This window comes from Puntigrus tetrazona, chromosome 22 (genome assembly GCF_018831695.1).
Source record: "Puntigrus tetrazona isolate hp1 chromosome 22, ASM1883169v1, whole genome shotgun sequence".
In the NCBI taxonomy this organism is placed as follows: domain Eukaryota; kingdom Metazoa; phylum Chordata; class Actinopteri; order Cypriniformes; family Cyprinidae; genus Puntigrus; species Puntigrus tetrazona.
Window position 1 is genome coordinate 7496247 of NC_056720.1, and position 20710 is coordinate 7516956.

The window sequence follows — 20710 nt, forward strand, 5'->3', positions numbered from 1 at the left end:
AATGACTAAAAGGATAAAAGTACCTTGTGATCTCCTGTCAAGCAGTCAATTTCCACCTCTGAGCAACAGGCCCCGAAAGTAAAGTAGTAGTATGCATTACCCTCACTTTTCTCCCAGTCAACACTGGTATGGGGGCCCCTGGTACAAGCAAATGATATATTAATTTATGAAACAATATCCGAGAACTGTTTAGTTTTGGCTTGGATGTTTTGGTTTATGTCAAGCACATACATAAAGAAACCTGTTGCTGACAGACTGATCTTCTGGCCATATGCTTCCACCACCTGGAAACATAACAACAGTCATTTTCACTTGGTTGTCCAACTTTAGTTTGTATTAAGTTTTTAGATGTCATTCCTACTAACCAGTTGTTGCCAGGTGTAATGGGGATGTTTCTTAATGAGTGGCTCGAGGCGTATCATTAGTTTTTCACAACCATTCTACATGCAATAATAGTACAAATTCAGTCATGAAAAAGACTCTTTTTTTAAATGCTTGTAAATCAGTTACTGCCTCTATACCTTGACTGCCATCCCGACAGCATCTGTGCCAAAGGATGCAGCAGATGGTGCAGCATTGGGCACGTTTCCTGTGCAAGTCTCCTTGATGTGAATTGAAGACATTGGAATCTTCAAAATGCGACTTGCAATCTACAGTTTGAATGTGATGGACGACATTATCAAGTGGCATATTTCATGTGATATTTGTATTGGGATCCATTTTCCAACACTGAAACTCATCGAACCTGCATGGCTTTTGTGTTGATACCTTGACCCATCTCGGTTCCTCCATGTGAGATCAGAACCGATCCATCTTTATAGATGTTTATCAATGCTGCTCCCTGAAAAGAATTACAAAACAATTGTCCAATACTGGGTATTCATTGTAGTAGTATTCACCATGAAAACCTTTAAATGGATTGTGTGAACTAAAGTGCACCAATTTATGTGCCATCTTACACGTTTTCACCCACCTGGTTATAGAAGCCTTTGGAGAATCCAATTCCAAACTTCAGTGGGACAATGGAGATCCCTCTCTTTTTCCAGTGGTTGTGGGCATTAAACTGCTCGATATAAATGCATCGATTTGTGTAGTCGGATTTCTCGAGACACTCGTTCCAGCACCGTACCATGTCGTGAGGAGAAAAGAGCTGCTTGTGGTGGGTGTAGCATTTCTCGTCCTGGTACATGTTGATGTCTCTCACCTGTACAAAAGATGTATACCTTTTTATCATGATCTGACACATTACCTCAACAGCTTAGCATTACAAATTCTGCTTAATTCTGTGTATTCAACTTGTCTTTTATCCCACCTGATGTGCAGGTAAGCCAGACCTGGTGGCCACCTCATGTAGCACGCTCTCAATGATGGTCAACCCTTGAGGTCCACCAAAGCCACGGAAGGCTGTGTATGAGGGTAAGTAAGTCTTGCACACTAGTCCACGTCCACGCAGATTTGGAATCTTGTAACCATTATCCATGTGAAGGAGAGCTTTCTCCATGATCTGGTAGTAAATTACAAAAGGAACAAAGTATGTGACTTGTACACTGACCTATTGTACATGGGAATTTAAAAGGATAGTTCACCCAATAATGAAAATTCTATGATTAATTACTCACTTTCATGTTATTTCAAACACTTAAGACCTTCATCTATCTTCAGGACAGGATAGGATATAATTAGGATATATCTGATGAAATCCAAGAGCTTTTTGATCCTACATAGACAACATCGCAGCTACCATGTTCAAGGTCCAGAAAGGCAGCAAGGGTATTGTTAAAATAGTCCATGTGATATCAGTGGTTTAACCTTAACTATATGAAGCTCTAAGAATGTCCAAAATGCACAAAGAAAAAAATTACTTTTAATGATTCAACAATTTATTATCTCCAGAATCAGCATTTGACATGCAATCATTAAGAGTACCATGATGAATAAACTCGTCAGTTGCATTGCTGTCTATGCAGGGCCAGAGAGCCTGTGTTTTCTGAAGATAAACGAAGGTCTTATGAGTTTCAAACAACATGAGTGTGATTAATCAATGATAGTTACATTTTTGGGTGAACTGTCTCTTTAAGGTATGCTATCTCACTAATCCAGGCATTGTTCTTTTTTCATTTTTTAAGTCTTAGAAACCAACATACAAAAGAGGATTCATCTAGGGTGCATCCTCCATTACTGTAGTATGTGATATCAGCAGCCAGGATTGTTCCATCATTCATGTATCCAACCTGTATGAAAAAGGAAGAACTTATTGTGATGGTACCAAGTTAAACAGTCAAAATACTGTTATCAATAGTAGACACATTACCTTGTACTTTCCCAAGAACGGGGACCTGCCACTAGTGATTAGCATGTCATCTCCACGTTCTAGTACACATCGCACAGCACGGCCAGTCCTGTGGTTAGATTTGAATTTACAGAAAGTGTACTTAGCTCTAGTATTGTGTTAAAAGCTACTATCAAAGCATGCTATCTTTAAAATACATTCGATAAATGGTACAAGTCCCATTTTGCCATACTTGTAAGCGGCCGTAGCAGCGATGGCAGATAATGATGCAATCTTCATGACTTTGCCACCAAATCCACCTCCTAGCCTCTTCACATGACATGTGATCTTATTGGAGTCGATGCCGAGAGTGATGCCAACCACTTCCTGTTAAAATGAGGAAATTAGGCCAAAACTGAGGAATAAACTCATCAGTTTACTGTATGTTCATGGAGCAATACAGACCTGAGTATAAGCTGCATGCTGACTGGCAACAAAAAGCTCCAGTTCACCTGCCTCTGCCTTAGGAATTGCAATCAATCCTTGAGTTTCCATGTAAAAATGTTCCTGACCACCCATATACAGTTCACCTGTGAAATATGTAAAAGAACAATAAAGTGCATTGTATAAAAAAAAGTACCTTAAAGAGTAGTTTTAAAAAGGATTTAATATGGAGAGATTCAAATAAGATTGAGTATTAACTGCACAAACCCTCTAGTATGTGGTCTGACTTCTCAAAGGCTTCTTCCACATTTCCTCTTTCTAGGTTTCTCTTGGGATCAAAAAATGACTGGTGTTCAATGGCTTCCTTAATAAAGAGAATAAAGATGTAGAATTAGATGAAGGTGCTGCTGGTTACCTTTTATTTGAAACGTTAAAATGTTTTCTGAATGTGATTGTGTTTAGAAATACCTCTATAGTAAAAAAGACAGGCTGGATGTCCTGGTAAGAAATGGCCACCTGCTCAGCTGCTCGCTTGGCTTGTTCTCTGGTTTCAGCCACAATGGCACCAATAATCTGCCCCACACAAATTACCTGAAAAGGGCAAACAGACAAGACATTGCAGTATATCTGAAATGCAAAAAAAGAATTATTGACTAAGAGGTAGTAATATATATATATATAAACACTCTTGAAATAACATGGTACCTCCTCCTCTGCAAAAAGCTCCTCTGGGTTGTTGAACCAGAGTCTCCGATTCTGACCAGGGACATCCTTGGCGGAGATGAAGGTGACCACTCCAGACATGGTTAGGGCCACTGATGCATCTATAGAGCTGATGTGAAGAAAGGGTCAAAACAATAAGATTAGAATTTTCAAAGGAGCTGAAAATGGTCCTGCTCATACACTTAATACATGAATTAGTTAAACAAGATGTGGTACCTTCCTTAACTATGCACGTATTTGGATTTAACAGATGCACTCCCTTTGGTTAAACACATTAGTCTTTGGACACTAAGACCCTACTATAATCCTCCTGTAGACCCACCTACTCAGGTGAATATAAAGCCCAGGTCTGACAGCACAAAGACACCAAAACTCAGCACAAGAGCATCTTGAACATCTCTACACACTGAGACGACATGGACACAAGAGCCTCCCTCTCCATTCTGCTACTGCTGTTTGGCATCTCACAGGCATCTCCTCTCATGGTAAGATCTTATCTAGTCTATCTCTTAAATTAACTACATTTCTAAAACAAGCCACTTCAAACATCTGTTTCTGCCACCAGGACCAGAGATTTGAAGGAGTTTTTGTAGAGCCTCAAATTGTGGACATCACTTCAAGGATTTTGGAGTCCAACAATGGTCAGACACCTTGTATATTTCCTATAAATTCATCAACAAGTTTGACAAAATATTAGTCAAATGTGGTAAACATGTACCAACATGTTCATTTATTTCATCCATGTTTCTTTTTAAATGTAGGATCTTCTGAAGTTTTGATTGAAGGAGATCTAGTGTTTCCCAAAACTAGAAATGCTCTCTACTGCTTTAACAACAACTGTTTCTGGAAGAAAAACTCTAACAACATAGTGGAGGTCCCTTACATAGTGAGCAGTGAATACTGTGAGTCAATCTCCTTCAATGATTGAACATATCTATGATTTGTGTAGACCTCATTTTAAACCTGTGGGTCTTTTTGTTTGCAGCCTCTTATGACAAATCAGTGATTACGAACGCCATGTCCACCTTTCACTCCAAAACCTGCATCCGCTTTGTGGCCAGATCAACTCAGACCGACTACATCAGCATTGAGAACAAAGATGGGTGAGAACAGTCATACAGTTTTGCAATCCTTTGTCCAAAGTACAAAAAAATTCCATAACCCCTTTATTTTCTCTCTGCTCTCAGGTGCTACTCTTCTCTTGGCAGAACTGGTGGTAAACAGGTGGTCTCCCTCAACAGACAAGGCTGTGTGTATACCGGCATCGTTCAGCATGAGCTCAATCATGCCCTGGGCTTCTACCATGAACACACCAGGAGCGATCGTGACCAGTACGTCAAGATCAACTTTCAGAACATCTCTCCTGAACAGGCCTACAACTTCCAGAAACAAAACACCAACAACCAGAACACTCCATACGACTACGGCTCCGTCATGCACTATGGAAGAACAGCCTTCTCCATCCAGCCCGGCCTGGAAACCATCACTCCCATTCCTGATGACACGGTGGAAATCGGACAGAGACAGGGACTGTCCAACATCGACATCCTGAGGATCAACAAGCTGTACGCATGCTGAAGATGACACTTAATATAATTAATATGTAGATGAAGACTGGTGTGAGCTTGTTTTTTATGTTTTGATAATGTTGAATTCATGTGTGTTGGGAAAAATAAAGCAAAATAGCAAGATAAGTTTTCTTTATAATTCAATGTCATGTTTGAGAAAGTGATTGATTACAGCATTAAAGTGCTACAGTATTGAGCTTCTCCTGTAGTCTAATCAGTAGAGCTCATTAGCAATTAAAGTAACATGGAATAGAACAGCATTCTGAAAACAGCTGAATTTGACAGGGTAAAGGGTTGGTTTTTTTTACACTACCATTGAGAACTTTTAAACAAAGCATGTTATTGACTTTCATTTAGACCACAAAGAATCAAATCCAGTGGTGTGAACAAGGACTCTTTGTCTAAAAGCGTAAATGCTCCTTAATTCTCTCATAGAAAATTATAATTACACTTATTATTATAATTAACATTACGATTCTGTACTATTTGCCACTAACTAACACCAATCAAACTATTTAGTTTTTGGTGGGTATATTTTAGCGGAGGTGGAGCTGTAGGCTGATTTACCGTTACAGCACTCTGCAGCAGACTTAGTTGCGAGTCTTCAAAACACGAGCAGCAGACGGGTAACTCAGAAAATAGACATTCATCCTACCATAATGCTATTGGTAAAGGTACAAAAGCTGTCACTGCGGAGGTGCTTTTTCATAAGCATACTTTTGTAACTATTAGGTTCAAATATGCACACTTTAAGTATTAATATGTATCTTTAAGGTACCAAAATGGACCCTTTAGGTACAAACATGTCCCTTTTGAAAAGGTACCACCCCAGTGACAGCTTTTGTACCTTTATTTCTGAGATTGAGCTGAGACCCACTACTGAATACGGTCACTCTTGCATTCTCTTGTAAAACCAACATATAATTTTCTGGTGAAAATAAGGGCTGCATTCACACTAGTATTTGGTTACAGTAAATTGCCAGAATATGACTTCACTATGCATGAATGCAAACCAGATCCAGAATCTAACTGGGGGAAGAACAAAAGTAAGTTTGTATAAAGTTAAACATTCAAATATGAATAAAGGTATCAGGAATCTACTCCTCATCCACACAGATAAGGCACATTAAAAGCCCTTTCATGCTGTATCACGAAAAAAAACTAAACAAACATTTTAACACCTGGACAACAAAGCAAAGTGCACATCTTCTGCAAAATCAAATTAGCAACTTTTTTTTTGTAGAAAAAGCTTAAACGTGACTCTTTGACAGATAACAGTACACAGTTTAATGAGCACTATACAGTAGCATTGTTGTAAGTAATTAGGATACAAGCTATTAGCTATTATTTTTATGAGCAATAAGTTAGTTTTAAATCCATAGTTTTTTAGCATCAAAGCCATTTATGTTAATAAGAAATACAGCACTGTGAAATACAGTATTGTTACATTTTTTTCCTCACAATATTTTGCCATTATACAATAGTTGTATATACATTTCTCTTTTGATTATAATCAGAAGCTTTCATCTAATGTATTTCTTTTTCTTTTCATTAAGCTGTCCTGGTTTGCTGTGTGTGTTTTAAGTTATTAACCGACCAGCAGTAAACCATAGTTAGATTTCCAGTGAATCCTCTCACTGTACACTGCTGTTTAGGGCATTTAGTGAAGTCCAAGAGTCCAAGAGCTACAAAATGTCAATTTCAGCGTATTAGTTAAACAAACTAGGATCTTTTTCTTATTGGGCAAAGTCTTGGATGAACAGGCGAGGTCTGAGTGTCCTCCCTGAAGGTACACAGTTTTGACTCTTAATGTTAAGACCTTATCCATAATCCTCCAGTAGACCCACCTACTCAGGTGAATATAAAATCTTGACTCAACAGCACAGGAGCATCCTGAACATCTCTACACACTGAGAAGACATGGACACAAGAGCCTCCCTCTCCATTCTGCTGCTGCTGTTTGGCATTTCACAGGCATCTCCTCTCATGGTAAGATCTTGTCTAGTCTATATCTTAAATTACATTTCTAAAACAAGCCACTTCAAACATTCGTTTCTGCCACCAGGACAAGAAATTTGAAGGGGTTTTTGTAGAGCCTCAAATTGTGGACATCACTACAAGGATTTTGGAGTCCAACAATGGTCAGGCACCTTGTACACGTGTTTGACAAAATATTAGTAAAATGTGGTAAACATGTTCCAACATGTTCATTTATTTCATCCATTTTTCTTTTTAAATGTAGGATCTTCTGAAGTCTTGATTGAAGGAGATCTAGTGTTTCCCAAAACCAGAAATGCTCTCTACTGCTTTAACAACAACTGTTTCTGGAAGAAAAACTCTAACAACATAGTGGAGGTCCCTTACATAGTGAGCAGTGAATACTGTGAGTCAATCTCCTTCAATGATTGAAAATATCTATGATTGGTGTAGACCTCATTTTAAACCTGTGGGTCTTTTTGTTTGCAGCCTCTTATGACAAATCAGTGATTACGAATGCTATGTCCACTTTTCACTCCAAAACCTGCATCCGCTTTGTGGCCAGATCAACTCAGACTGACTACATCAGCATTGAGAACAAAGATGGGTGAGAACAGTCATACAGTTTAACAAGAACAATTTTGCAATCCTTTCTCCAAAGTCCCAAAAAGTTCTATAACCACTTTATTTCCCCTCTGCTCTCAGGTGCTACTCTTCTCTTGGCAGAACTGGTGGTAAACAGGTGGTCTCCCTCAACAGACAAGGCTGTGTGTATACCGGCATCGTTCAGCATGAGCTCAATCATGCCCTGGGCTTCTACCATGAACACACCAGGAGCGATCGTGACCAGTACGTCAAGATCAACTTTCAGAACATCTCTCCTGAACAGGCCTACAACTTCCAGAAACAAAACACCAACAACCAGAACACTCCATACGACTACGGCTCCGTCATGCACTATGGAAGAACAGCCTTCTCCATCCAACCCGGCCTGGAAACCATCACTCCCATTCCTGATGATACGGTGGAAATCGGACAGAGACAGGGACTGTCCAACATCGACATCCTGAGGATCAACAAGCTGTATGGATGCTGAGTTTTATATGCAGGTGGTGTGTCAGATGAAAAATCGAATGAGCAGATAGTCTTTGTCTTTTGTTGGTGCTGAATTTCTGTAATGTGTGGCTGAGCAAGGAAAAATCAAGTTAATAAAAAGTAAGCATGCCTTAAAATTGTTTTTGTTTTTATTTTAAATAAATAAAGTACCGGAAGACACATTCTACTTTTCTCTGGCATAGTTATGGAGCAATATCATGCCAGCATGAAAAAGGTGTGCGCTGACTATTATAACAAAACAAAGCTTATAGCAGACACAGATTTAAGTTCCCGGGCAGAGCAAATCCTCCGTTACTCTTGGTCAACACCCAAATGATCTTATATTGTCTCAAATAACAAGTACAACTGGATTCCACTAATTATCTGAGATTTATTTTCATTTTAAAAGTATTAAGACTTTTTTAAAAATATAAACCTTGGAGTAGGCTGACTGAAAAAATTGTCACACTCTGCACGTCACTAAGTATGACACACTAAAATACCCATCACACTCAAGCATTTTTATCTGTAAAAAAAGTTTGGTGTCACATTTTGATGGTCCCTTTAACACATTCTGTTCACTATAAGTAAAGTTGCACTTACACATCTCTTAACTTTCACTATAGTCTTAGTAGAGTGTTAGTAGACTGGTAGGGTTTGGGTTAGAATAAGCTGACATGTTCTTGTAAAGCTACTTATATTCAGTATAATGTCTGTTGGGAGATCATCACAGTAAGGGGTTAACAGACATTAAACAGGCAGTCTACTAATACGCTAATGAAAGTTAGTTGACATGTAGGTACAAAGTTACTTACTGTCAACAAAATGTTCCAAAGGGACCATCAAAATAAAATGTTACCAAAGGTTTTTACAAATGTAACTTGGGCTATTTTCCATGAATTGGACTACTGTATTCTTAATAATACATTAAAGTGGACTAAAGGGATGTTGAGTACAGTTAGTTGGTTCTAAATACTAAATCATGATGAGCTGAACTATGACCTCCATTCCTCAAATTCATGATGACGCACATGACATATGCATTTTTTAAGTCTGTCTGAAGAAAGCGCTTAAAGATTTGACTACACTCCCTGTTTACAACACTTTCGGGTCTGTTCTTACAATTAAAAACTTACACATGTTCATTTCACTGGATTAGAAACAAGTTTTTGGATTAACAGGTAAACTCAGACATTCCTTGCTTTAGACTGAAGCTCAACGCCTCGTCGACCCACCTACATAGCTGGATATAAAGTTCAGATTCAACAGCTTGCAGACATCAAATTTCAGCTCAGAAGAACCCTGAACATCTCTACACACTGAGACAACATGGACCCAAGAGTCTTCCTCTCCATTCTGCTGCTGTTCGTTGGCATTGCCTTGGCGAATCCTGTCAGGGTAAGATTCTAGTCTAGACTCTCAATGCACTGAGATGAACTTTCACTCTTAGAGAAATACACAACTTTTCTTTTTTCATAATCAGAACCCTGGCCCTCCTGCATTTGTACCCATACCTGGAAATGTGGACATCACTACAAAGTTTCTGGAGATAAACAAAGGTCAGGCATCTTGTACTGTATATTCCTCTAAAATCTAAAATGTACTTGAATGTGCTTTCATTAAATTGTTTCTTTAACTTCAGGGTCTTCCGAACACCTGATAGAAGGAGATCTGGTGTTTCCCAAAACCAAAAATGCTCTCTACTGCTACAACAACAGCTGTTTCTGGAAGAAAAACTCTAGTAACCTAGTGGAGGTCCCTTACATAGTGAGCAGTGAATACTGTAAGTAAATCACTTTCACTCATTGAACATAGGCATATAACTTTTATTTAATATGTTATTTTTTTGTTTGCAGCCTCTACTGACATCTCAGTTATTCAGAATGCCATGTCCACCTTTCACAACAAGACTTGCATTCGTTTCGTACCCAGATTAAATCAAACTGACTACATCAGTATTGAAAACAAGGATGGGTAAGGGCAATTATACTAAGTGGTTTAGCAGAAACTCTTTCATAACATGTATTATTTTAACACAGAGTGATGATATATTAATTCTCTTGTCTCTTAGGTGCTACTCTTATCTTGGTAGAATTGGTGGTAAACAGGTGGTCTCACTCAACAGACAAGGCTGTGTGTATCACGGCATTGTTCAGCATGAGCTCAATCATGCCCTGGGCTTCTACCATGAACACACCAGGAGCGATCGTGACCAGTACGTCAAGATCAACTGGGCATACATCCAAACCAGTATGTCCAGCAACTTCCAAATACAGAACACCAACAATCAAAACACTCCATATGACTACAGCTCTGTCATGCACTATGGAAGAACAGCTTTCACTACCCAAGCTGGGAAGGACACCATCACTCCCATTCCTGATGCAACAGTGGCAATTGGACAGAGACAGGATTTGTCCAGCATCGACATCCTGAGGATCAACAAGCTGTATGGATGTGTCGTTTGAGATCATTTAATGCGTTTATCATTCACATTATAATGAGGTGATGGTCTTTCTCTTTCATGACTTTGGTTCTTTGTGGGGGCAAATAAATCTAATTGAAATTAAATGATTAAACATTGGCCTTATGTGTGGTGTTATTCAAAATCCAATTTCAGAAATTATCAAAGAATGAAGTATTCAGAAGAGTAAGTTTGAAGTCATTCAGATGCCATAACTTAAGAGCAAAAATGTCCACCGAGTATCAAGATCAAGAAGTTTTTACTGAGAAAATCATCAGCAGACAATATTATCACACCATGACTAATTAGAACAAAAAGTAAAACTGTAAGAACAGATGCTTCTCCCCTATTCCTGTGTTTTCTCAACTAGAGGCTTTGCATCCCATTGACAAAACTAATACTTCAGCAGCAGAGGCAGACAGTGTTTTTTTTCTGTACAGTGTCTGAACTTTATAAGACTGTTTTTCTTTAAAACTTTATCTCACAACATTCCAAAACATAAAATGATACTCTTTACTGATCAATATTTCATATTAAATATAATTTAATACATAATTACATTAGAAATCTATTACCTTTTTGCTTTTACTTAATTAAAAGTTATCCAAAGGTTCACTTGAGTACACAAAAGTATTATTACTAGCTACTATTTTTAAAGTATTAAAAATAAAAGAAACAGCTTTTTGTTTTTGAAATGCAGTGCAGTAAAAAGGTATGACATTACGCACCCTAACTCTAACATTCTGAACTTTAGACTCAAATACTAAAAGAGCTTCCTCATGTTAAAGAAAATAAGAGAAAAAACTATTGTACTGAATAAAATATAAAAGAGATTTTCCTCAATAAGGGAAATATTGAGAACATACAGAATCACAAAAACAGTACTGTTTTAACTCAGCTATGACTTCTCAACTGATGATACTGCACATTTACTGGATTTGTCAAATGAGATGTTCTCTCACAAAAACATTGTTTATTCATCCATCTCAAGAAAGCACACAAATATTGTGGATCCTCCCTTATACCACTGTTCTGAGGTATCGAATAGTGAATTGCACCATGTACATTTCAGTGGATAACAGTGTTACATTATGCAGAGTTGTTGTAACAGGCGAGGTTAGATTTTCCTCCCTTTAGTTATACACATTAGTCTTTGGACACTAAGACCCTACCATAATCCTCCAGCAGACCCACCTACTCAGGTGAATATAAAGCCCAGGTCTGACAGCACAGAGACACCAAAACTCAGCACAAGAGCATCCTGAACATCTCTACACACTGAGACGACATGGACACAAGAACCTCCTTCTCCATTCTGCTGCTGCTGTTTGGCGTCTCACAGGCATCTCATCTCATGGTAAGATCCTGTCTACTGTCTTCTCAGCCTCAGATAATGAACTTTTCTCAATAGTAACATAATTCTCCTACTCTTATAAACAGGAACCAAGCCATGAAGATGTGTTCATACCACTGCCAGAAAATGTTGATATCACTAAACAGATTTTGGACTCCAACAATGGTGAGGGACCTTGTAGATTATTGTAAACCTAAGAAATACTGGGGAAAAAAATGTACATTTAATTTATTATTATTATTTTTTTAATACAGGATCTTCTGAAGTCTTGATTGAAGGAGATCTAGTGTTTCCCAAAACTAGAAATGCTCTCTACTGCTTTAATAACAACTGTTTCTGGAAGAAAAACTCTAACAACATAGTGGAGGTCCCTTACATAGTGAGCAGTGAATACTGTGAGTCAATCTTCTTCAATGATTGAAAATATCTATGATTCGTGTAGACCTCATTTTAAACCTGTGGGTCTTTTTGTTTGCAGCCTATTATGACAAATCAGTGATTACAAATGCCATGTCCACCTTTCACTCCAAAACCTGCATCCGCTTTGTGGCCAGATCAACTCAGACCGACTACATCAGCATTGAGAACAAAGATGGGTGAGAACAAAGTTTTAACAAAAACAATTTTGCAATCCTTTGTCCAAAGTCCAAAACAATTCCATAACCCCTTTATTTCCCCTCTGCTCTCAGGTGCTACTCTTCTCTTGGCAGAACTGGTGGTAAACAGGTGGTCTCCCTCAACAGACAAGGCTGTGTGTATCACGGCATCGTTCAGCATGAGCTCAATCATGCCCTGGGCTTCTACCACGAGCAAACCAGGAGTGATCGTGACCAGTATGTCAAAATCAACTTTGAGAACATCTCTCCTGATATGGCCTACAACTTCCAGAAACAAAACACCAACAACCAGAACACTCCATACGACTACGGCTCCGTCATGCACTATGGAAGAACAGCCTTCTCCATCCAGCCCGGCCTGGAAACCATCACTCCCATTCCTGATGATACGGTGGAAATCGGACAGAGACAGGGACTGTCCAACATCGACATCCTGAGGATCAACAAGCTGTATGCATGCTGAAGATGAGGCTAACAAATAATTTAATAGTTTATATATCTGTAGATGAATAATGGAATGAGCTAATTCTTTTTCTTGTCTTCAAATTCTGGAATATGTGGTTTGGGAAAAATAAAATGAATCACACTGTTCAAATTTGTATTTTTTTTAAAATGTATTATTCACAAAATAATTAATGAATTCCATTTCTCTTACATGATTTTTGCGTGAGCCCTTGTGCTGGTTACCATGGAAACAAAGAGTTCTCCTTTAACAGATGGAATGTCATCGTAATACACAGCTTCTCCTGTAGCCTGCTGAAGGGCAGCCTGGTGTATGTTGGGACGTCCTACTGGGTCACTAAAAGACTGAGTCTCTGGTACAAGCTGCAATTAAATTGGCAATAAATAGTTAATGAAGTTGTTTGCCATACTTGATATGAAAATACAAGCTTTGTTTTGGGTCTGCCTACCTGGAATGAGTGGTTTCCTTGGGGCACCTCATTTTTGAAAGGTTTTAATGTGCTGAGATACTCTAATGGCAAATCATTCGTGCCAGCATCCTATAGCGACAACATCAAAGACAGTTTAAGTAAAAAATGAGTATACTGCTCTGCTTTTAAATTATTACTATAACAATACCTTTTGTTGGAGCTCCAGCAACACTTGCATGTAAAACTTGAAAAAGAAGCTGAGTACTAGAGCCTTGCGATATTCTTCCCGTCCACCAGGGGCAGTAGGGGACACATAAATTTCTTCTTCTAAGAGCTGTGTTCCCTCTACCAAAAGTTTCTTATCCCATTTTCTGCAAAGCAAATATCAGTATTCACTGATGGCAATGTATGCAATGTAGCAATGCATCAGATTTTGCTATAGTCCTTTGTTTTATAATTAGTTGTTGCCTTTTCATTTTCCAATGAATGTATTTGCTACCTTCAGTAAAACAGTGTACAGTGTTTTCTCACATAAAAGATTTTTGTATGTGAATTATGTGAACAGTGAGATGGCTGTACCTTCCTGTCAGCTCTTTGCAGGTGCGTCTGGCTTTTACCAGAGTTGGTCCCACACCTCCATAAAAGATATCCAGATTCTCCACCACATTTGAGTCATGTCTGAACACCACCCTCATGCCAGCGTTCACTATGGAGAAGGCAAACTCTCTGCGCTGTGCTTGACGAAACGCAGACACAAACTCCCACTGAAAAGCACAGCAATTAGCAAATTAGCTTCCCTGAATGGAATATATGGATTCATTAGTCTACTGGGGTAAGTTTGTTTGTTAAATTTTGAATAGTTTCATAATATAGGCTTTTCTAGCATTAGCATTATTCTGCATCCTCTATTTTGAAGAATGTACCGGACTTGAGTGAGTAATGTCAATAGCCAGCAGAATCTCATCTGGTCGCAGAGCCGTTTTACCAAAGTCTGTGAAAAACTCTTCACTTAGACAAATCTCTCGAGCTCCATCTGTATTTAAAACAATGGGAAAATGTAATTCTTATATAAAAATATCAACCTGCATTAAATATATTGGCAATTGAGAAATGTTGTAAAAAACAGCAGTTATAGGAAATTATGTATTGGCATTACCATTAGAAACAATGTGTAGTGTACACTCCACTGCTGCTAGAATGCTGCTCAAGTCATATTTGGGGTTGGCACTGAGGATATTTCCACCAATGGTCTTGAATTTCCAACATAAAATGTAGCATGTATCAAATTTGTCATCAGAATTGCTTTTGGTCTTACATGTTAATTTAACAAAGTACTATGATGTCTACCAACTAAATATTATTTTCATGCATATATTTCACTGCATCTGGTCCTCTTAATTACTCACAGCCATGTTGCGTATCTGTTTGCCAGCCAAACATTGTAATGTTTGAACGAGGGCCTGGTAAACCCTGCTTTTTTCTGGCCCGAGATCCTCAATTCCTTGCAGAAGGATGTCCTTCAGAACAGACAAACTGCATCCTGCCCCTACAGTTATGCCTAAATAAAAGTGTTTTTGAATTTACTTTGGGCTTTAATATTAGTTAAATAAACATGACGTTGTGATACATTGTTTATTCATGATTTACCATTGTTCTTCCATTTGATAACTCGAAGTTCTGGAATGCTTCCACCATAGATCACCAAAGGATGGATATTTCCCTTCAGATTCATTTTTGGCCCTGTAAAAGAACAGAAACATGTTGGATGGATGGATGGATGGATGGATGGATGGATGGACAAATGGATTGAACTTCTTCTTGAAACCAACCTATGGTTGTGTTCCCAACCAACAGAGGTGCGTTGGGGTGTTCACTTTTAAGCTTGATTAAATCTTTTAGGTCTGCTGGGGAAATCCACCTGACCTTTTCACCCTGGAAACAAAGTCGTCCAGCTTTTTTCTTTCCCAAAATCTGTTGGACAGAAGGGAAGTAACAAAGAAAAAAAAATTAGTGGCCACATTTTTATTAGCTACCAAAAACACACGGTTTGCTTACCAGTAACTCTGGAGGAAAGATTAGATCCTGAGTTGGGTCAAGGGGTAAGACATCATCCATGCTGAAAAGTTCTCCAGATATCTGCCAATACCTCAGAAAAGTTATCAACCAAGATTCACAAATTTTTGTCTACTTAAAACATTAATGTCGTGTACTACTATGTTTAAGAGATTCTAAGAATTGGCCTAAATATTATCTTACATCAGAGTAATTGTGAGAATTGCTGTTTTCCATGCAACATTTTCCATTTCCGTCACCATTTTGACAAGGTATCGGAGTCTGTAAAAATATGAATCATATCACTACAGAGCACGTAATTGTTTTCTGCAGTCAAACTCTATACTAATTTTCATGTACGGCTTTTTGCTGATCTGTATATACTTTTATTTTCTACTAGCTTACGTCACAGAATGTTTTAAAACCATCAATTATCGGCCGATATCCAGTACATCGACACAGGTTCCCTTAGAAGAAAGAAAACAGAATGTTTCAATGCTGTGCTTAAATTCTTAATTGTAAAAAATGTTAAATACATCCACAAGTATTTTCTTACCTCCTAGTGTCTCTCGAATGTCTTCCATGGTTGGACATGGGTTGTTTCTCAGTAATGTGTACATGGACATCACCATCCCAGGTGTACAAAACCCACACTGAGACCCATGAGCCCTTGCTATACGCTCCTGATAAACAACAACAATATCTAGCACTCCCCATTGAAAGATTGCCAGCTTTGATATCTAATTTTTAGTTTGTGTCTGAGGGAAAATCGGGTACCTGAACAGGATGCAGTTTGGTCTTGGTGCTTCCAATGCCTTCGACGGTCACCACCGCCGCACCATGCAGAGAACAAATTGGCTGCAGACAAGCATTTATTGACCAGTGACTGAAAAACTGTTTAAGGTTTATGAAACTTCACATTTATTAATGATTTTTTTAAATAAAAAAAGGTGAATTACGATTATAAGAACAAGCAAGTGTATGGCTTGCAGGGGTGTAAAGTGAAATTTTTTTTGTTTGTTACGCACGTGTACTGAACATTGGTTTTGGCATGACCGGTCGATATGTAAATGCTTCTAACAATAGCAGCATGCTTTCATCCCTTCCTCTTTACTTCTAATTTTAACTTGAAATACACATAAGTTAATGTCACATGACTCACATATTCGCACAATGTTTCGCTCAGAAAAGGATTTGATTAAAAAGACTCATAAACAACATTTCTAATCATCAGCATTCACCAATATATGCCAATTGACTAGATGTAGAGAAATGCTGGTAACAAACATTCATTAATTCTTTGTTTCACATTTAGGTTTTACACTGTTCGTTTTGTCACATGAGTGAAAGATACAGCACAATGTCCTGAACAGGGTCGTATCTGGACACCATCACAGTACAGGCCCCACATCCTCCTCCACCACAGCCATACTTTGTGCCTGTCAGACCCACTGAACACAAAAACAACACTTTTTTTTTATTAATTTGCCTTTCCCGCAAGATATGTAAGCAAATACAATCAATGCAAATACAAATGCTTTGCTAACAAATACGAAACACAAACTTTGTTGGGGGAATGCAGAATTTGAACACAAACGCATTAAAATATAATCATTCCTCCTATTATATTTTTTTCCTTTAGGGGCTTTGCATATCTTAATTAACTTTGCATAGGAAATTATCATACCTTTTCTTCGTAGGTAAGCCAATAACATCTCTTCTGGATCAGCATTCTTCTCTACTATCTTTACATAAAAACAACAAAAACATAAACTGACTACCTTTGCTCAAATTTAGTGGTAACTATAAAGCCAAATAAGATTCAGTATGTACTGTGTGACAGGACTGGATTTCCAACACCAACATATATTGTATTTTATGTTGCTAATTTCATGTAACAACATGTAGTTTATGTTGTTAATTTCAAAATTATTAGCATAGACTAACATCAATCATAGTAAAAGTGTAGAGAAACACATGATGGACTGTTTAAAGCATGGAAAATCACTTTCATGGCATCATACATGTGAGGAAAATAGGGTTTTGTTTGGCAGCCCGCTGACTGTCATGTGCCATGGTTCTGACATGCACGTTTAGTCACGCAAATTCCAAGTTTGGTAACATACTTTCATTATGAGAACACTAGAAATGGCTATTAAACATTTTAATACTAATCTAATTTTCAGACATGAGACAACTAAAAAAATTATGATAAAAAATATGACATGCTAAAAAGCAGCTATAGTAGTCATCATTTGAAGTGGTTTAAAAAAAGTTCTTCAAAGTGGTCATAAGACAAGAATGCGTTTTGGGTTTTAGGCCAACTTTAATGAAACCTTTTGATCCACTTTAAATGTTGACTAGTGAATAGTTAGAATTGGTCCCTGTACTGAAGTTTTAATAATAAACACAGCTGAAATACAGCTTTCCTTAATATTAGCAACTAGTTTTGTTTATGAACTAAAGCAATGTTTAAGCCAAACTGGTATGACAGTTATATGGACCAAACACTATAAAAAACCATACAAAACAATGATTATGTAAGCTATGAAAACACACACACATTTTTGTCATAAATTTACAAATAATTTACAAGATCTGATTTAAAAACAATATCTGTAACATAAACATACCTTCTTGCCATTAATGTAAAAGATAAGCTCACTGTTCACAGATACAGATGACATGATGAGTTGAGAAGGATTGCTGTAGATGCTTCTGGTTTACTGACCATCAGCTGAATGAGTAACTGACTGACTGATCACATGTTACTGGTTTTGCCTTGCCTTTGAAGGTTAAATTCAGGAATGCGTTGAGAAGTCATGCGTTATTCCTCCATTGTTATTGCTTACGAGATTCATTCACTTAGCCACTGCTCTCAGCATCTCAGAATATATTATTCGATGTAAAGACATTCCACAGAAACTTTCACATTTGTTACATTTTTAATTACATTTATTTTCAGAAATACAGAAATACAACACCATCAGAAAGACCATCACCTTATTGCATTATTCACCTACAGACATCCTAACTATGCAAACTTATGTGTCATCTTTAGCATGCATACAGCTTGTTGATCCTCAGGATGTCGATGTTGGACAGTCCCTGTCTCTGTCCGATTTCCACCGTATCATCAGGAATGGGAGTGATGGTTTCCAGTCCGGGCTGGATGGAGAAGGCTGTTCTTCCATAGTGCATGACGGAGCCGTAGTCGTATGGAGTGTTCTGGTTGTTGGTGTTTTGTTTCTGGAAGTTGTAGGCCTGTTCAGGAGAGATGTTCTGAAAGTTGATCTTGACGTACTGGTCACGATCGCTCCTGGTGTGTTCATGGTAGAAGCCCAGGGCATGATTGAGCTCATGCTGAACGATGCCGTGATACACACAGCCTTGTCTGTTGAGGGAGACCACCTGTTTACCACCAGTTCTGCCAAGAGAAGAGTAGCACCTGAGAGCAGAGAGAAAATAAAGGGGTTATATTAATTATTTTTTGGACTCAGATTTGTTAACTGTCTTTTGTTAAAACTGTATGACTGTTCTCACCCATCTTTGTTCTCAATACTGATGTAGTCGGTCTGAGTTGATCTGGCCACAAAGCGGATGCAGGTTTTGGAGTGAAAGGTGGACATGGCGTTCGTAATCACTGATTTGTCATAAGAGGCTGCAAACAAAAAGACCCACAGGTTTAAAATGACATCTACTTAAGCCATAGATATGTTCAATCATTGAAGGGGATTGACTCACAGTATTCACTGCTCACTATGTAAGGGACCTCCACTATGTTGTTAGAGTTTTTCTTCCAGAAACAGTTGTTGTTAAAGCAGTAGAGAGCATTTCTGGTTTTGGGAAACACTAGATCTCCTTCAATCAAAACTTCAGAAGATCCTGCATTTTAAGAGAAACATACTTAATTAAATAAATGAACATATTTATAAACTTGACCACATTATTTTTTTGAAACCCATTCATGATTTCACAGAAATGTACAAAGTGCCTGACCATTGTTGGTCTCCAAAATCTTTGTAGTGATGTCCACAGTTTCAGGCTCGGACACAAACACTCCTTGATCCTGGAGACAGAAACAAAGGTATTTAAAACAACTATGTTGAAGAACACTAATAATTTAAGAGAGAGACTAGACCAGATCTTACGATGAGAGGAGATGCCTGTGAGACGCCAAACAGCAGCAGCAGAATGGAGAAGGAGGCTCTTGTGTCCATGTCGTCTCAGTGTGTAGAGATGTTCAGGATGCTCTTGTGCTGAGTTTTGGTGTCTCTGTGCTGTCAGACTTGGGCTTTATATTCACCTGAGTAGGTGGGTCTGCTGGAGGATTATAGTAGGGTCTTAGTGTCCAGAGACTAATGTGTGTAACTAAAGGGAGGAAAATCTAAGCTCATTTGTTAGTCCAAATCCTTGCAGAAACAGACACTACCCTACGTTTACATTATTTATTGGTTTTAACACTAAAGTAGATCTGCTGTAGTTTCGGTTTCTTAGTGTCCCAAAACAGCAGCACACGAAGATGATCCACAGAACTTTGAAAACTGCAAAAAAAACTAAATAAACTTCACATTTGAGAGGAACTGTATTTTTTGTTCTTTAACTTATTTTAATCATTTGTTTGAATACATAATAATAATTGCAATAATTGTTTCTCTGGTTTTTCAGATGTTCACCCTCATGTCTGCTGTGGCTTTTCTCGGTCTAAATTAAATACTCTGAAATTTTCTTGAGTTGACTTTCCATTACAGTCAGTTACTGACATCTCTAGAAAGGAGATCTGTCTAAATATTATTTTATTTAGAAAAAAACGCTGAGTGGGGCTTAAAAATGATATTATTAAAACCTTTATTGCTCAATGGTTGTAGCTTCATTATTTTTTCTTTTTGCTCCAGTATATGAGTGTGATTGACTTTTGTAAAGGATCTCAGTAAAACAAAGGTTCTCGGAGTTGAGATGGTGTAGAGAAATCATCATGACTCAACAATAAGGGTTTATTTCATTGTTTTAAACCCATAATGACAGAATCAGTAATTGCTGATTATCTACTTGTTTCTCCTGCTACTAGTGACATCAGTCTTATATACACATTCCCTCTCGTACTAACTTTAACATACCATTTATATAAAACTAATTCTTACCTCAGTAGATGATTAATAAATAGATGGACAAGATAATACAACAAAGAAATTAAATATTAAAAACTAGACATTTGCACAAACATTTCCAGAAATTAGCTAACATTAGTGAAACATTTCTAATTTATGTTTTTTAA

The 20710-nt window shown here is 37.8% G+C and overlaps 6 protein-coding genes across 6 annotated transcripts in view; 4 read left to right on the forward strand and 2 right to left on the reverse strand.

Annotated features, from left to right (window-relative positions):
- Window positions 1-18158, reverse strand: part of aox5 (aldehyde oxidase 5) — a 19744-nt gene extending 1586 nt beyond the window's left edge. Inside the window, exons 1-31 of the mRNA XM_043223138.1 lie at window positions 18069-18158; window positions 17123-17180; window positions 16790-16886; window positions 16213-16321; window positions 15992-16118; window positions 15841-15902; window positions 15640-15717; window positions 15439-15519; window positions 15213-15354; window positions 15031-15123; window positions 14790-14941; window positions 14540-14633; window positions 14307-14416; window positions 13963-14147; window positions 13592-13754; window positions 13423-13512; window positions 13167-13336; window positions 3419-3545; window positions 3182-3304; window positions 2981-3077; window positions 2735-2859; window positions 2523-2656; window positions 2312-2399; window positions 2145-2231; window positions 1313-1504; window positions 974-1204; window positions 746-841; window positions 522-650; window positions 366-440; window positions 232-284; window positions 24-138 (exon numbers count right to left, since the gene is read on the reverse strand). Of these exons, the coding sequence (XP_043079073.1) occupies window positions 24-138; window positions 232-284; window positions 366-440; window positions 522-650; window positions 746-841; window positions 974-1204; window positions 1313-1504; window positions 2145-2231; window positions 2312-2399; window positions 2523-2656; window positions 2735-2859; window positions 2981-3077; window positions 3182-3304; window positions 3419-3545; window positions 13167-13336; window positions 13423-13512; window positions 13592-13754; window positions 13963-14147; window positions 14307-14416; window positions 14540-14633; window positions 14790-14941; window positions 15031-15123; window positions 15213-15354; window positions 15439-15519; window positions 15640-15717; window positions 15841-15902; window positions 15992-16118; window positions 16213-16321; window positions 16790-16886; window positions 17123-17180; window positions 18069-18122 (3537 nt within the window). The 5' untranslated portion in view covers window positions 18123-18158. The remainder of the gene's footprint in view (window positions 1-23; window positions 139-231; window positions 285-365; window positions 441-521; window positions 651-745; window positions 842-973; window positions 1205-1312; window positions 1505-2144; window positions 2232-2311; window positions 2400-2522; window positions 2657-2734; window positions 2860-2980; window positions 3078-3181; window positions 3305-3418; window positions 3546-13166; window positions 13337-13422; window positions 13513-13591; window positions 13755-13962; window positions 14148-14306; window positions 14417-14539; window positions 14634-14789; window positions 14942-15030; window positions 15124-15212; window positions 15355-15438; window positions 15520-15639; window positions 15718-15840; window positions 15903-15991; window positions 16119-16212; window positions 16322-16789; window positions 16887-17122; window positions 17181-18068) is intronic.
- LOC122327662 (hatching enzyme 1.2-like) lies at window positions 3853-5014 on the forward strand. The gene is made up of 5 exons (XM_043223133.1): window positions 3853-3921; window positions 4008-4077; window positions 4198-4338; window positions 4422-4539; window positions 4624-5014. The coding sequence occupies exons 1-5, from the start codon at window positions 3853-3855 to the stop codon at window positions 5012-5014; spliced, it is 789 nt and encodes a 262-aa protein (XP_043079068.1).
- LOC122327665 (hatching enzyme 1.2-like) lies at window positions 6925-8077 on the forward strand. Its single transcript, XM_043223137.1, has 5 exons — window positions 6925-6993; window positions 7076-7145; window positions 7247-7387; window positions 7471-7588; window positions 7687-8077. The coding sequence occupies exons 1-5, from the start codon at window positions 6925-6927 to the stop codon at window positions 8075-8077; spliced, it is 789 nt and encodes a 262-aa protein (XP_043079072.1).
- LOC122327663 (hatching enzyme 1.2-like) lies at window positions 9406-10544 on the forward strand. The gene is made up of 5 exons (XM_043223135.1): window positions 9406-9474; window positions 9560-9635; window positions 9719-9859; window positions 9933-10050; window positions 10148-10544. Exons 1-5 carry the CDS (start codon window positions 9406-9408, stop codon window positions 10542-10544), a joined length of 801 nt encoding a protein of 266 aa, XP_043079070.1.
- On the forward strand, window positions 11829-12974 carry LOC122327664 (hatching enzyme 1.2-like). Its single transcript, XM_043223136.1, has 5 exons — window positions 11829-11897; window positions 11981-12059; window positions 12149-12289; window positions 12373-12490; window positions 12584-12974. The coding sequence occupies exons 1-5, from the start codon at window positions 11829-11831 to the stop codon at window positions 12972-12974; spliced, it is 798 nt and encodes a 265-aa protein (XP_043079071.1).
- Window positions 18159-18492: 334 nt separating the features above from the next.
- Window positions 18493-19655, reverse strand: LOC122327800 (hatching enzyme 1.2-like). Its single transcript, XM_043223417.1, has 5 exons — window positions 19577-19655; window positions 19435-19497; window positions 19180-19320; window positions 18979-19096; window positions 18493-18883 (listed from the first exon to the last, which is right to left on the reverse strand). The coding sequence occupies exons 1-5, from the start codon at window positions 19653-19655 to the stop codon at window positions 18493-18495; spliced, it is 792 nt and encodes a 263-aa protein (XP_043079352.1).
- Between the last annotated feature and the right edge of the window lie 1055 nt (window positions 19656-20710).